This window comes from Cyprinodon tularosa, unplaced genomic scaffold (genome assembly GCF_016077235.1).
Source record: "Cyprinodon tularosa strain WSP-4 unplaced genomic scaffold, ASM1607723v1 ctg409, whole genome shotgun sequence".
Taxonomy (NCBI): Eukaryota; Metazoa; Chordata; class Actinopteri; order Cyprinodontiformes; family Cyprinodontidae; genus Cyprinodon; species Cyprinodon tularosa.
This window is the reverse complement of record NW_024039129.1, coordinates 1,020,058-1,033,494: the sequence shown is the minus strand read 5'-3', so window position 1 is coordinate 1,033,494 and position 13,437 is coordinate 1,020,058. Positions and strand designations below refer to the sequence as shown.

General features: G+C 38.3%; 1 protein-coding gene across 2 annotated transcripts; it reads left to right on the top strand.

Moving 5' to 3' along the window:
* Positions 1-1,777: 1,777 nt before the first annotated feature.
* Positions 1,778-12,517, top strand: LOC119792079 (solute carrier family 35 member E2A-like). 2 transcript variants are annotated; one of them, XM_038298542.1, is made up of 9 exons: positions 1,778-2,033; positions 3,628-4,028; positions 6,482-6,617; positions 6,726-6,853; positions 7,177-7,297; positions 7,372-7,425; positions 7,498-7,570; positions 8,065-8,210; positions 11,941-12,169. In XM_038298542.1, the coding sequence occupies exons 2-9, from the start codon at positions 3,749-3,751 to the stop codon at positions 12,167-12,169; spliced, it is 1,167 nt and encodes a 388-aa protein (XP_038154470.1). In that variant the 5' UTR covers positions 1,778-2,033; positions 3,628-3,748. The 2 variants fall into 2 exon arrangements, with proteins under 2 accessions (XP_038154470.1, XP_038154471.1); XM_038298543.1 differs by lacking the exon at positions 1,778-2,033 and having other exon boundaries at positions 3,749-4,028; positions 11,941-12,517.
* Positions 12,518-13,437: the final 920 nt, after the last annotated feature.

Sequence of the window (13,437 nt, the reverse complement as noted above, 5' to 3'; positions counted from 1 at the left end):
TGCAACAACTTTCAGCATGACCTATTTGACAGTAGGTCAGTAATGATGTGGGGTGGGCTTTATTTTGAGGGCTGCACAGCCCTTCATGTGCTCACCAGCAGTAGCATAACTGCTATTAAGTACCCAGATAAGATCCTCAAACCCCTTGTGAGACTATATGCTGGTGCAGTTGGTCCTGGGTTCCTCCTAATGCAAGACAATACCAGGTCTCATGTGCCTTTAGTATGTCAGTAGTTCCTGCAAGATGGAGGCATTGAGGGTATGGACCACCTGCCCATTTCCCAGATCTGAATTTGATAGACATAATGTCTTGATCCTTCCACCAAGATCACATTGCAACACAGACTGTCCAGGAATTGGCGGATGCTTTAGTCCAGGTCTGAGAGGAGATTCCTGAGAACAACCATCCGTCACCTCATAAGGAGCACGCCCAGGCATTGTAGGGAGGTCATACAGAGACATGGAGGTCAAACACAATACTGAGCCTCATTCTGACCTGTTTTAAGGACATTACATCATCATTGGATCAGCCTGCAGTCTGTTTTTCCAATTTAATTTTTTGTGTGACCTCCATTGGTTAATAAATTTGATTTCCATTGATAATGTCGATGTGATTCTATTGTCCCCACTTTCAACTTCGTACACAACAAAGTATTCCATGAGAATATTCATGGAATACTAGATTAATTAAGATCTAGTTATTTGTCATTTGAGTTTTGCCTTTATTTTGTGAGCAGTGTATTTTGCATGAATACACTTATATGCATCTATACACAGAGATAAATAAAACAAATCCTATAGAAGATATTTTTTAAAAAGTATATATAAGTTATCTTTTTTTTTAATGGTTCTATATTCCTTCATTTGCATCCTTAAATGTGTTCAGTGAGCTACACTGACAACAAAAAGGCTCTTTGGATTGTAAAGGCTGCAGATTGTGCGTTTTAGGTTACTGCACCACATTGTTGCATTTTATAATATTTCTTATATTAAATTTCCTGAAATTTTCTGAGAAGTTGAACTCCATTTTCTTAGCTTTAAGCAATGATCATAAACATTAACAGAGATAAACCTTTTGTGTGACACAAGTATGATAAATGGTAGATTTTTCTAATCCGATTTCTTTCCATCAATGTGTTTCTCTTGATCATATAGTTTATTTTTAGTTCATTATTTATGGTTTTCAATAAATAATAATAAAAAAATAATAATAACAATCCAAAGATCAGGGGGAAAAAATGACAGAAATTAAAGATCAAAACCCAAAAAAACATTTCAATGGGCAGTTTGGATTCACATTCCTACTGCCCTCTAGCGGTCAATAGAGTGCTGTACATCTGCTTAAACCTCATATTTTTGTTTAGATTTTAGGTTTTGAATAAACATAAAATTTATTTTTTATATAAAATAAAAAACACTTAAGTTTAAGATCGGGTATTTCATAAAAAAAAAAAAAAGTTTATGATGGAGCAAGTTTAAACACAAACTTCAAGTTCTTGATTCTTCAGGCTACTGGTACGTCAGGTTAATGTAAACTACACCGGAAGCTGACTAGCTTAGTTTAAAAAAATAAAAGCATCTCGAAGCGGGTCGTTATGTTCACATCCTTTTTTTATTTATTTATTTATATATTTTTTTTAGCAGTTCACTTAAATGTGTGTCGTAAATCAGTTAAAAAAAATCAGCGAGTAGATATTTGCAGTTAGAGGCGAATCCAAATATTAGCACTTCCGGTCCAGTGGCTGTTTAACTCCAGCTTGACGCAGTTTGTAATCTTTTTTTTTTTTTTTGCTAGCTGCTACGTTGAAAAAACCAAGGTGTCTAAAGCTGTTATGTGCAACGATAGGTTTAGGGTTGGGTTAGCGCTCCTCTGTGACTCATGTAGCGTAGCATGGTTAACATGGGAGCTGGTTTATATCCAGTAAATAGTCTCTTTGTTGCAGAAAATGAAAACAGCTAGCTAACGTTTTTGTGCTGCTTCCTCGTTTTTCAAACCTCTTCTTGAGACTTCAAGCATCCAGATTGAACCAAAGGTAAGAGCTGCCTGTCTTCAGTGTCCTTTAAAGGAAAATCTCTTCATTCACTAATGGCAACAGTTCATTGTTCTTTCCACAAGTCTTTTTTTTGTGCTTTTTGTTTACTTTAACTTTATCTCTGATGACAAACCTAAAGAGCCTTGCTTTAGTGGCTCGTATGGCATCCACTGTTTGATCACATTCTGGTTTATGCAATAAAGTTAGCGAAAACAAACATTATAAAGTGAATGGCAGTCATATCTTTTAGTTAACAAGAATTTACGACCCAGATATGTTCAATGATTTAATTATATTAAATAAAAGTGGTGCTTTAAACGTTTGAAAAGCCTGCAGAAACTTTTAAGTTTGTTTAAAAAAAAAAGGGATTGTAGCAAAACTGTTCATAACTCTCCCAACAGGTTTGCTTTTCAACCCTGTTTTGTTTTTATTTTTAGGATGAAGTTAAATAAAACATATGGTAGTTTCTATAGGAAAAACAGATGGATTACATGTTTTTCAAATGTCCAAATCTTCAATTCAAAAACAGTTTATTCATCCCAAAGGGAAGCTAAATGTTGCAGGATGTGTTATTTTTGTAATCAGGTGTTGATAGCTGCATACAGGCAGGATCTTCTGTAGCTGTCTGCTTTACAGTGTGTTGTGCATGTTTGTTCAGTCACCTTAAATGTTTACTACACCCACCTTGCAGGGTTATTTACAGCTGCAAATCTTGCAAAATTGGGTTTCTACAGGGCTGTTTTTTCTTCATATTTCTCAAACTTTGTCAAATTGGATTTAGACTCTCTGTGGGCATAAATATTCAAGACCATCGATTAGTGATTAGATTTAGGACTGGACTTTGATTGGATCACTCTGACACATGAGCATGCTCTGATTTAAAGCCGGGGTGTGTGTTTAGTGTGTTTGACCTGTTGGAAGGTAAACCTCTGGCCCGGTGCTGTCTTTTATAGCCTCTGATATGTTTATGTTCAGGGTCATCCTGTGTTTTGCTCATCCATTCTCTCTGACAAGCTTCTCTGCCATGATTAGAATTAAAAAAAACATCCCTGCAGCTCTGTGCATCTCGTACAGGGCCTGCCACAAATTTTAATTCAATTTAGTTTATTTATATAGCGCCAATTCACAACACGTCATCTCAAGGCACTTTACAATTTAGTCATATTGGTTCAAAGTTTTCTATCTAAGGAAAACCAGTTGATTACATCGACTTATTGACTCAGATGTAATCCCTCACACTAAGCATGCTTGTAGCGACAGTGAAGAGGAAAAACTCCCTTTTAACAGGAAAAAATCTCCAGCAGAACCAGGCTCAGTGTGAGCGGCCATCTGCTGAGGCAGACTGGGGTTCAAGGAGACAGAAGCAGAGATACAATTTTAGATTTTTATATATATATATATATATATATATATATATATATATATATATATATATATATATATATCACATGGAGACCCAATAAAATTCATTAGGGTTTGTGGTTGCAAAACAGTATTTTTTCATGCTGTAATTAGCAGACTGTGTTATTTTTATGCATCTGAACATATACACTGAATTTACTTGCATTTTTATTGGATTTTAATTGTGTTGCAGGCAGGCTCAAAGGAGTTATAAATTCATGGTCACTCCAGAAGATGGATTAACCATCAAACCCCCTTTTTAAGCTGCTCCTATCATCCCTTATTCCCTGCCCACCATCTATTGAGCAGGCAAGATGCAGGGTAACAGACCCCCAACCAAACAGTCGCTCAGGGACCTGTTTTCGCCGTTCCGCAACCGGCAAGAGCGGGTGGTGCTGGCCCGGAGCGAGAGCCTGCCAGGGGAGCAGGTGCTGAAGATAACGGTGACGGAAACCACCATGATTGAGACGGAGTCCGGCGTGTGGAACTGGCGCTCTATGTCCTACCTGGGTCTCTGGTACTTCTTCAGCTTCTGCACCCTGTTTCTCAACAAGTATATCCTGTCTCTGCTGGAGGGAGAGCCAAGCATGTTGGGTAGGAATGCTGCTTTTCCCATCTAACGGTTTCACCAGTTCAGAAATAGAAATGAGAAAAAGTATTTGAATAAAAAAAAAAAAAGTATTTAAAGAACTTTGCCATTTCCTCAGATTTTATTCTTTCATTTATTTCATTTTTTTTCTCAGATTTTATATTTTCCATATTTTCTTTCTGGAAAAATTAATTTGTTGCCAGTTTTAATATTTCATTTTGTTTTATTTCTGACAGAACAGAAATTTAAAAGAAAAAAAATCTAAAATCTGACAAAAAAAGGTTTGAAAAAAAAAAATAATAATAAAAATAGTTCTTCTGAAAGAAAAAAAAAACCACACGGACCAAAGTTATTCTCAAAACCTTTTCTTGAAGTTTAACTTCCAGATGGCACTTTTTTTTTTTTTTCCAGATTTACATTTACAAAACATGTTCTTTGCTTGCAACAATACTGGAACAAAATGCCTGCTTGTTTAATGTTCATGCTGGAAGGTGAACCTACTTCTCAGAGAAGACTTAGTTCACCGCAGCTCTGCTGCTTCTGATCTCTGTAGTATTTAGATGCTACTGCTACAGATAAAGGCCGATTTATGCTTCTGACGCTTAGCCTCTGCATCCGTCAAATCTGTCTCTGTGCAAATCTGTCAAAAAAAATCCTGACGACGCGTCAGACAGTCGCAAACCAGCGCAGACCTCAAGCGGAAGTGCGCAGACAAAAAGCAGCTGTGATTGGTCCTTGGTGTGTGTCAAGTTATTTTTAATCTTATGCAGCTTCCCTACTTGAAAAGGGATGGATAAATTGATGCAGACTTTGTTCAATGGGTTTTACTCAAAGGACCACACAGTTTTCTTCCTTTTATCCTCCATTTATTTAGTGAGTGTCAGGATATATTTACAATTGGTCCAGAAGCAGGTAAAAACCTTTAAACAAACCCAAAAGAAGAAAAATAAATACTGATTTGAATGGGGCGACAGTGGCGTTGGATGTAGGAGTTTGTCCTGAAATCGAAGGGTTGACGGTTCAAGCCCTGACTCCGACTTTCAGTGTCGTTGTGTCCTTGGGCAAGACACTTCACCTGCAATGTCTACCTCTGGTGGTCAGAGGGCCCGGTGGCGCCAGTGTACGGCAGCCCCGCTGCGTGAGTGTGTGCGTGAATGGGTAAATGAATGTAGTGTAAAGCACTTTGGTCAAGTCTCCTAACCTGAATAAAGGTGCTATATAAGTACAAGCCATTTACCATTTACCATGTTAGCTTACATAAATTAGTTCCACTTAAAGGAAATGATAAACTGTACAACACTAAGCAAACCGCTGTGAATCAAACCCACAAAGTCATTAAAGTTAAATGAACAAGTAACTAAACTTAAAGTTCCTTAACTTTCAAATACATTTCAATTACAATTTCGACTGTCTGTGTGGTCGTCCTTCTCGATTCGGTGCCGGGGCGCTCCATTTTTAAAAACCGAGGAACAACTACAATGGACAACTACGACAAAAGGAGGTTCGCAACCACTTGTACAATGCATCAGACAAATTATATAAAGATGCCAAAGTCTCTGCCAAAACAAAGTTCTTGTGAACATCCGCCGAAGTTCTTGCAAGTTCTCCAGTAGGCTCCCCCTTGCGCTTTGGCGAGAAACTGCTGTGCATCCCTAGAAATTCCAGACTGACGGTGCAAAAGAATGCCAGCAAAACTGGTTCACAACCAGACGCAAGCGACATTTGATGTGTGCGGTTGTAGAAGTAGAATCTGCCCTTAATTAGCCCCACAGTATAATGCTGTTAAGCTTGTAGTAGGGCAGATTAATCGTGATTATTGAAATAATCGTCAACTAATTTAGTAATTGATTAATCCTTAATTGGAGTATAGGAAAAAAAATCCTTTAGCTGACAGTAACCTACTTAGAGCAGTTATTGTACAAAAATTGTAGAAAAAAAAATATTAATATTTTGCATTTTAGATAAAAAGATATTTTTTCCTGTCGATATGTTTGATTCAGAACTCAACAAGTCAAAAAAGTTTTAGTTTCACCTGGTTTAATTCTGTATAAAATCTTCTTTCAGGAACCTTTCGCTGTCCGATTATTAATGGATCAATCAAATAATCGTTAGTTACGGCCCTGGTTTTAAACCAGAAGGTCCAGTTTTGCTCTTCGCTGATTTATCACCTTCCTGTGACTAACTGCAGCTTTCTGTTAAAGATGACTTTCTTCATACAAGGTGAGCCGGTCTGGATGTCGTAAAGATTGAGAGAAAACAAACAAAACACAGAATTTTGTTGCTGTAATTTGAATAAATATGAAACACCTTCGAGGTTATGAAGGAGCTTTCTCCTGTAAAGCCCTTTAAAGTGTCAGATGTATATTATAACGTTGCTGTCTGACACTGTTTGTTTAAACTAACAGCTTCACTATCGTCTATTTATTTATTTGTTCATTTCTCCTTGCCTCCCCTTTAGGTGCGGTTCAGATGATGTCCACCACCATCATAGGCTGCCTGAAGATGTTCATTCCCTGCTGCCTCTACAAGCACAAATCCAGATCTGAGTACCCAGCCAACTTCATCATGATCATGCTGTTTGTTGGGCTGATGAGGTGCTTCAAACCACATCAACCATTATGCAGCAGCTGATGCCGAATCAGCCATTTGGAGGAAAAAAAAAAATCTGACTTGACAAAAAATCCTTGTGTGTGCTCTTTTAGGTTCACCACTGTGGTTCTGGGATTAGTGAGTTTGAAGAACGTGGCGGTGTCGTTCGCTGAGACGGTGAAGAGCTCGGCGCCCATATTTACTGTTATCATGTCCAGGTTGATCCTCGGAGAATATACGGGTGAGCAGACGTGCTTTAACGGTAGTTAAAGCTGTATTTTTAGCTTGGTTTGGTTAAGTAGCAGATCAGATTTCATTGGTTTGGCCTCATATTACGAAGATATAAACCAAACATCTGATAATTTAAAGATTTAAACTGAGGTAGACCTGCATCTCTATGCTAGATGATCTCATGACCCGGAGCTGTAGGGCAAAAACCATCAATACGAGTCTCTATCTGGTCACACCAGTGGAGCAGCCAGGAGGAATCGGCTCACTGGTGTCATGTTGACAGCAGCCCTGAATCATTCATGTAATTGTTTCTGTTTGTTGTCCGACCTGCAGGCCTCTGGGTAAACCTGTCCCTGTTTCCTGTCATGGCCGGCCTGGCCCTCTGCACGGCCTCAGAGATCAGCTTCAACATGCTCGGCTTCTCCGCCGCGCTCTCCACCAACATCATGGACTGGTCTGTACCTCGGCCATCGCTCCCATCCTCAGCACGCCGTAACCTTTAACTAACTGCGCTTTTCTTGACCCCAGCCTGCAGAACGTTTTCTCCAAGAAGCTGCTGAGCGGAGACACGTACAGATTCAGGTAAAACAAATAAAAAATGGCCTAAATTTTTTTTATTTGTATGCTCAAGACTCTAAAGAAGCATCTTTTCAGCCCCCCAGAGCTGCAGTTTTACACCAGCGCAGCAGCAGTCATTATGCTGATCCCTGCCTGGGTGTTCCTGCTGGTAGGTAAACACTCAAAACCTCTGATCTGAAATGTTGTTCTAGCTAAATAAACATTAAACGTCCACGTTAAGCTAAAGCCAGTGGTTATCTAAAAACATGCCAAAGGATTCATAACCCTCAGACATCCACATCTTATCAAATTACATCCCCCCCAAAACGTCTGATGCTGCATCCTCCGCCATCCGCTTGAGATTTTTACCCCCATCTCTCCTCCTCTAAAAAGAAAAGCAAAATTTACACTAAACTGAACACAAGTTGACTCTTAAGTTTGTGTTTTTACTGTTAAAAAATTAAATAAATCAACCTTCAAGATATAATCTGCAAGGCAGCGTCTGGCGCACATTGGTACCAACCAAGGTCCTCTGCTGATAATAAGAAGATAAGAAGACCAGCTGTGTTTTCTAATCCAAAGCTAAAATAAAAATGCTTTAATTTCTGTTATATTCAGCATCTGGGAGTTGAAGGCCGCTGCTCTTTGTTTCCGTGCTTCCAGGATTTTCCAGCTGTGGGAAAAGGAGGGCAGAGGTTCTTGTTCAGTCAGGACATAATCCTGTTGCTGCTGTTTGACGGCGGCCTGTTCCACCTGCAGAGCGTCACCGCCTACGCCTTGATGGGGCGCATTTCCCCCGTCACTTTCAGGTAACGGACCCAGAACCATCTCGGTTTGGATCCACTTAAATGTTGTCTTAGAGCGAATACTGAAGTGAATTCAAAACACTATTTAGCCTACTTCATGAGATAAACCTGCTATCACCGTTATCTTTTGCACACCAAAGTCCAAATAGAGTTCAAGAATAATCCTGAGATACCAAGCCCACATTTATCTAATGTGCACTGCAGTCTTAATCCTAATAATCCACACTGCCACATTTTAACAAAGAGAAAAGAAAGAAAATAAAAAGAATGGTAACTGGTTCTGCTGGTTTAAGAGTTTTAACATAATAAACCATCTGTTAAACTGTCATGCTTGTGGTTGCGGTCATTCATTACCTTTGGGTTGAAGGTAACAGGAGCAAACAAGCTTAAAGAACCAAACCCGCGATAAAACTGAATCTCTTTGTAACAGTTAAGCAGATACAAGGTAAAAATAAATAAAAACAATGATCACTTTTTACACTCATAACAAAAATACCTCCTAATAAAGAGATCAGCAGACGATGGTGCTATTTTTTTTATCCAGAATAAAGGGGGATCCATCTCATGAAATCACTTCTTTACTTTAAATTTGTGTGTTTTTGATGAGTCAGCAGATTTCAAAGGCGTTTTCCACAGGATCGTGCCGATACTGTCAGCTCCCTGTCTTTGCTATCGCTAATCAACAAACCTGCACGTCAGCTGCAATCTGCATGGCAGCTGTTAGAGAAAATATTTATAACGTTCCTGTTTCTACCATCTACAAAACATTTAGTCCCAATGTCTCTCGTCCAGAAGTGGGAATCTTAATTCATGCTTTTGTTTCGTCATGTCTAGATTTTTCTAATGTGCTCTTCACACGTTTAAATAAAAACCTCATTGATTTCTTTTAAAGGCCAACTAAAAATGCATCTTTTTAAATCGGCTTTTTCCTTATTTGTTTAGTTTGTTTTGTTTGTTGAAGCACTGTCTTGAAATCTGCTATATGCATAAAGATTTACTGTATTATTTTATCTTAGTTTTACATTTAATTTGAATAACTGTGATTAATTGATTATTAAAATAATCGTTGACTAATTTAGTAATTGATGAATTATTAAATGAGAGTAGAGACTCTAAAATATGCCTTTAGTTGACAGAGCGACCCAATTAGAGCAGAAATTATACCAAAATTGTAAAAAAAAAAATATCTACATATTTTGCATTTAAAATAAAAATAAATTTTTTATCTGTCAATATGCTCTATCCAGGACTCCTCAAGTAGAAAAGATGTAGTTTGACCTGGTTTAATTCTTTAAAAAAATTGTTTTTAAGGAACCTTTTGCAATCTGATTATTAATCAATTAATCGTAAAAATGATCAACAGATTAATCGATTAGCAAAAGAATGATTAGATGCAGCCCTGGTTTATATTTTCCCACCGAATCAGACAGAGGCAGCTGCCTGAGTTAAGTAGATAAAAAGCTTTTGTGATCATTTTAGTTTCTCAGACATTTTATAACACTGTCCCCCCTTATTTTTTCTATTTCTTTTTTTTACTCATCTTATTTGTTTTTCTTTTTGTTCTTTTGTTTTTTTTCCATTTCAAAATACCTGTCAAATTTAGTTTTAATGCTTATTACATATTTTCTATTTGTCCAATAAGCCTCAATTCAATACTGAAATATTACTGTCCATCAGTTATTACATATATCAAACAGAACAAGCTGTTGCAAACACCCAAATATTTAGAAATAAATTAAGATTAATGGGGTGCCCAAACATTTTCCTTGGACTGTGTGTATATACCCATGCAGACAGGAAGAAATGTGTCCTCATTTCCCCGTCCAGAGGATTGCATGCCCTGGAAGTAAGACAAATAAATTCTGTAGTTTTTATTAATTTGAAAAAATTTAATTGAAAGAATTTTCAAATGTCGATTTACAAAACATGTTCTTTGCTTGCAATAAGAATAAAAATTCCCTCCAAAGCTATCAGCCAAAATGTTCATATCAGTCCCTAATGGTTTCAGGAGTCAGATTTAAACATACAGGTGCTGGTCATAAAATTAGAATATCATGAAAAAGTAGATTGATTTCAGTAATTCCATTTAAAAAGTGAAACTTGTATATTATATTCATACATTACATACAAACTCATATATTTCAGATGTTTATTTTGTTTAATTTTGATGATTACAAATGACAACAAATGAAAATCTCAAATTCATCATATCAGAAAATTAGAATATTACTGAAGACCAATAAAAACAAAGGATTTATAGAAATGTTGGCCAACTGAAAAGTATGAACATGAAAAGTATGAGCATGTACAGCACTCAGTATTTAGTTGGGCCTCCTTTGGCCTGTATTACTGCAGCAATGCGGCGTGGCATGGAGTCGATCAGTCTGTGGCACTGCTCAGGTGTTATGATAGCCCAGGTTGCTCTAATAGTGGCTTTTAGCTCTTCTGAATTGTTGGGTCTGGTGTATTGCATCTTCTTCTTCACAATACCCCATAGATTTTCTATGGGGTTAAGGTCAGGAGAGTTTGCTGGCCAATTAAGAACAGGGATACCATGGTCCTTCAACCAGGTACTGGTAGCTTTGGCACTGTGTGCAGGTGCCAAGTCCTGTTGGAAAATGAAATCTGCATCTCCAAAAAGTTGGTCAGCTGCAGGAAGTATGAAGTGCTCTAAAACTTCCTGGTATGTGGCTGCGTTGACCCTGGACCTCAGAAAACACAATGGACCAACACCAGCAGATGACATGGCACCCCAAACCATCACTGACTGTGGAAACTTTACACTGGACTTCAAGCAACGTGGATGAAGTGCCTCTCTTCTTTTCCTCCAGACTCTGGGACCTTGATTTCCAAAGGAAATGAAAAATTTACTTTCATCAGAGAACATGACTTTGGACCACTCACCAGCAGTCCAGTCCTGTTTCTCTTTAGCCCAGGCAAGACGCTTCTGACGCTGTCTGTGGTTCAAGAGTGGCTTGACACAAGGAATGCGACAGCAGAAACCCATGTCTTTCATACGTCTGTGTGTGGTGGTTCTTGAAGCACTCACTCCAGCTGCAGTCCACTCTTTGTGAATCTCCCCCACATTTTTGAATGGGTTTTGTTTCACAATCCTCTCCAGGGTGCGGTTATCTCTCTTGCTTGTACACTTTTTTCGACCACATCTTTTCCTTCCCTTCGCCTCTCTATTAATGTGCTTGGACACTGAGCTCTGTGAACAGCCAGCCTCTTTAGCGATGACCTTTTGTGTCTTGCCCTCCTTGTGCAAGGTGTCGATGGTCGTCTTTTGGACAACTGTCAAGTCAGCAGTCTTCCCCATGATTGTGTAGCCTATAGAACTAGACTGAAAGACCATTTAAAGGCTTTTGCAGGTGGTTTGAGTTAATTAGCTGATTAGAGTGTGGCACCAGGGGCCATCAATTTTGAACCTTTTCACAATATTCTAATTTTCTGATATGATGAATTTGAGATTTTCATTTGTTGTCATTTGTAATCATCAAAATTAAACAAAATAAACATCTGAAATATATGAGTTTGTATGTAATGTATGAATATAATATACAAGTTTCACTTTTTAAATGGAATTACTGAAATCAATATACTTTTTCATGATATTCTAATTTTATGACCAGCACCTGTAAAGCTGTTTATATCGGCCGTTACTCTGTGTGAAACTGTAGTAGCTGTGCTTGACATTTAAAAACCAGCAGTAACATCTCTCTCCCCTCCTCAGTGTCGCCAGCACCGTGAAGCATGCGCTGTCGGTTTGGCTGAGCGTCATCGTGTTCAGCAACCAGATCACTATCCTCAGCGCCACCGGCACGGTCCTCGTCTTCATCGGAGTCTTCTTGTACAACAAAGCGCGTCAATTCCAGAGGGAGACCCTGCAGGCCATGGCTGCTGAGCAGAGCAACAAACCATTGCTGCGGGACCAGGATTTCCAACCCTCACAGCCAAAGTGAGGATTAAAAGCCTCACATTCCAGTTAAAGACAGTCTTTATGGAGATGAGGTTAACCTGCGCCACCTGTCAGGCGAAGCTATCTGCATTCCTGTGGAACTAGACGAAAAGTATTTCCTTACCACACTTCTTTGTTCCTTTTTTTTTGTATGCGTGCATTTTAAAGTTGTAAACTCAGGGAATTGCTGCTCGGTTCTTCTGTGGTACAGCTGCTGCTAGACGCGCCACGGCTGCACCATTTAAACTGTTGCAGGTGGTGCAGCCTCTGCCACGCCACCTGATGCAACATAAAGCTCACTTGGAGTTTTGATGTGTAAAAGAAATATTTGATGCCTCATTTCTTTTCTTTTGCTTTGACACATTTAAAGGAAATATGAAATTAGAGAGCCATGATTTGCATTCTAGGAATGCTTCTGTCATGTAAGTGTGTTTATTTTTTCTCTTTAACTTACTGTAAGAAAAATTACAAACATACATTCTGACCACAGTCATGTTGGCTGTAGTGTCTGCACACAAATTAAGGGTCTTGTATAATATGTATTTTATTAATCATATTTTTTATACTCTTTAATGAGGTTCTGTGACTAAAAATGCAACTTGTGCTCAGATTTACATTAAGAGCTGACTGACTTGAACGTAAACATTTTTTATTGACGTTAAACCTTCTCATCGCTGCTTTTTGTTATATTTTCACATGTGTGCGCATAAACAGCTGTTTTTTTTTTTTTTGTTCAAAACTGATTTGCTTACAATGAATAACTAATTGTAAACTGTGATGAAGCGATAAGAGGTTTTCTACTCTAATGTAAATATATCACTGTGGATATAATAATGTTTTGTCCTCCATGGAAAAATAAAAAACAAATCCTTCCTGCAGCGGGTTTGCTCTGTCGTTTATTTGGTTTGAGTTTCCCGTCCGCAGCAGCTTAGATGAAATCTACAGCCTGCGTTGGTAAAAGGTGTAATGATTGCATGGTGCAGAAATTAGAGCATAGAGTGGTTTATTATTACAGAGGTCCCTTTCATTGCCTTAGTAACTTAATCTCAGTGATACTATTCTAAAAAAAAATACCAACTGGCAATGTCTTTTATTAGGAGCAACATAAAGCACAAACCTGAAAAGGGTTTTATTTATCTATATTCAGCCTCCTTTGCTTTTATAACTCCAAATATACCTAATGTCTATAGTCCACCTGTGTGTAAATACAGCTGTTCTGTGAGGGCAGGAAAGGTTTGTTAGAGAACGAGAGATGCTGGAGACCAAACAGCA

Excerpts from the sequence above, each read along its gene's own strand:
- LOC119792079 (XM_038298543.1), top strand. The coding sequence starts at position 3,749 with ATGCAGGGTAACAGACCCCCAACCAAACAGTCGCTCAGGGACCTGTTT. Across the intron at positions 4,029-6,481 it reads GGGAGAGCCAAGCATGTTGG|GTGCGGTTCAGATGATGTCC; the intron begins GTAGGAATGCTG and ends CCTCCCCTTTAG. Across the intron at positions 6,618-6,725 it reads CTGTTTGTTGGGCTGATGAG|GTTCACCACTGTGGTTCTGG; the intron begins GTGCTTCAAACC and ends GTGCTCTTTTAG.